Source organism: Aptenodytes forsteri, unplaced genomic scaffold, assembly GCF_000699145.1.
Source record: "Aptenodytes forsteri isolate BGI_AS27 unplaced genomic scaffold, ASM69914v1 Scaffold68, whole genome shotgun sequence".
Lineage (NCBI taxonomy): Eukaryota > Metazoa > Chordata > Aves > Sphenisciformes > Spheniscidae > Aptenodytes > Aptenodytes forsteri.
The window spans coordinates 3242326-3244953 of NW_008795382.1; the positions used below are offsets into that span (position 1 = coordinate 3242326).

Genomic DNA, 2628 nt, shown 5'->3' on the forward strand with positions numbered 1-2628 from the left:
CCTCCTCCTCCTCCTCCCGCACTCCTCTGCAGGTCCAGGTAGGCACCTCTGCCTGCTGCAGGGACAGGGACGGGGACAGGGACCTAATGCGCCCAGACAGGGAACAGATGGCAGGAGCCATTAGGCTGAAGACCTCGTAACTGTCACCTCTAGGAAAACCACTTAAGACAAGTCCCTGAACAAAGGACAGGCACTTGCACCGCGCCGAGAGGGCTGGAGCCGCCGCGCTGCTAGCTTGCTTCCCAGCACCATCTGACCACACTCTCAATTCCCCTTTCTGCCCTGTGGCTGCGTTTTATTTCGGTTCCCCTGGCTCGCTGGTCCCTAAAGCAAACTGCGCTTTTTAATTGACGCTGGGGGTGCATCGCCCCTTCCCTGTTTCCTCCCCGGCTTGCGGCTCACCCCTGCGTTGCTTCACATCCCCCCTTCCCACTCCTTCCCCACCATTTTGGCTCTCTCGCTGCTAATTTTGCTCTGGCTGCCTGTTCCCAGGCACCGTTTCAGTTCCCCTTCCCTCAGCCACGGGACGGGAGGCGGCAAATCCACCCCACTCATCTCCCGCACCGGGGAGTGGGACCCAGCCGGACCCAGCCACACCGGCCTGCAGGGTGCAGGTCTCCGCACATCTATGAGGGTCACGGGCCGGATCCTGCATGGGAGAAGCCCATGAAAAGGCAAATAAAGCTGCCACCTCTCCGGCCGGCATGGAGATGCTGGGTCCTGGGGAAGCTGCCTGGGGGTCCCCGGGGACGGGACTCAGCACAGTACAGCCCTTCCCAGCCCCGGGTAGAAAGACCTGTTATCTCTGGAAATAAATCAGGCCAATATTTAAAAATAAAGGTGCTGGCAGGTGCTTGACTCCCAGAGAGGGCCTGGAATAAATAAACCCGCAGCGAGTGGCAGGTGGTGGCCAATTCCTTAATCTGCCCTTTTACTAAACATATACGGTGTGAGCAGCCAGCAACAGGTGGCAGGGGCTGGCCAGCGCGCCCCGATCTTGCTATTTTTAAAAAGAGCTTATCTCTCCGTAGTTGGAGGTTTTTTTACATAATCTTCAGCCAGCGAACGCCAGTCCTTCCCCTGCGAGGAGAAAGCAGCCCTGCCAGCGAGGGGCAGCGGGCAGGGGACCCCTCGGCGCATGCCATGGGGACCGCAGGCTGGCCCCGGAGGGGACGTGCCAGTTCCCCGAGAGGGGACAGGACTGCTCGGGCGAGAAGCACGGAGTGCAGATAGTCCTAGGGTGGCTCTGGCCCCTGCCAGAGCTACACCAGCCCCCAGGTGACCCAGGGGTAGTCACTGCTCCCCTTTCACCCCCAGCCTGGGGATGGAGAGGGCAGGACCGGAGGGGACAAGCGATGGGAGATGATGGATGGTCATACTCCGACTGTGCTGGTCTCCTGTAGCCCAGCCAGGGCAGCCCCAAAGGCGGCTGCAGCCGCCCAGCTCTGGCCAGAGGAGCAGGATGCCTCCAACTTAGTTTCCCCCTTGGGCTTCTGCTTTTTGCCACCCTTCAGCGCCCGCCTGCGCTGCCTGCAATGGAGTTTATCTCCCTGTGCTTGCCTGGCCAGCGCAGCCTCCTGCGAGCCGGGGCTTGCAGCGGGGAGACCAGAGCCAGGTCTGGATCGGGAACCCATGGAGGTGGCTTCTCCCCAGCTAAACAGGCAGCAGCGACGTCCCTTGTCACCTTCCCCTTACCTGCGGGCTGCTGGTGCCGAATCCCAGGCTGGGGGTGGAGGGGACGGACATCGAGTGCGGGCCCATGGGGGAGCTGATGACGGAGAATGGAGGTCCCATGCCATTGATGGGTGAGCTCAGCGTGCTGATGGGCGAGTGGAGCTGGCCCGGGGAGCCCAGCGAAGAGCCGATGCCCGGCCCGATGGACGGGTGGAGGGATGGGGTGGCCATGGGTCCCCGGCTCGTGGGAGAGTTCAGGGACGTGGAATTGACTTGGTTGGAGAAATCTGTTAAGAGAGGAAAGAGAGAAATAGGGCTGAGTCTTCCATCTAGGACAGGCTCTGACACATCGCCGCAGCAAGCCCTGAGCAGCAGCCCCCTGCTCCTCGCCCTGCCGAGGGGCTGCTTTTCAACCTGCCCCTGAAATTCCCAATGCATTCTCCATCTTTCAAAACCACCTTCTGCTGGAGTACCTACACAGGCGTTAAGACAGGCCCTGAGAGCATTTCCACCTCGAGAGCCAGCCGTCACTGCCCTCCTCTGTCTCGCTCACCCACTGTACCCCAGCTCTAAACTCTGCTGCGGAGGCAGCATCGCTGCTCCGGCTGATGCACGGGTAGAAACCCCACCACAGGAGCGGACAGATGCCCTCCATGCTGCAGGACAGTTCAGATTTATCACAGCATTGCAGTGCCAGGCCATGCATGGGGAGCGCGGAGGAGCTTGCATGCCCTGCAGCAACCCCACGTTGCGGCAGCGGGGAGGGCGGTTTGGTGGCGAGAGCGTGTTTGTGCATTGCACGTGTGGTTTGTGTGTCCGTCCAGGGCACGAGTGTGCGATGGGGAAGTCTGCGTGTGTTGGCAAGGAGGAACATGCCTGCCTGCTGCGCGGGTAGCAGGGGGCAGCTTTCCGCAGGCAGCAGCGGACGGGCTGCGTCTGCCTGCGCCCCAGCGG

At 61.5% G+C, this 2628-nt stretch overlaps 1 protein-coding gene across 1 annotated transcript in view; it reads right to left on the reverse strand.

Annotated features, from left to right (window-relative positions):
- Positions 1-2628, reverse strand: part of RXRA (retinoid X receptor alpha) — a 127734-nt gene that overhangs the window by 38786 nt on the left and 86320 nt on the right. The window contains 1 exon segment of the mRNA XM_009280637.1: positions 1696-1961. Coding sequence (XP_009278912.1) covers positions 1696-1905 — 210 coding nt within the window. The 5' untranslated portion in view covers positions 1906-1961.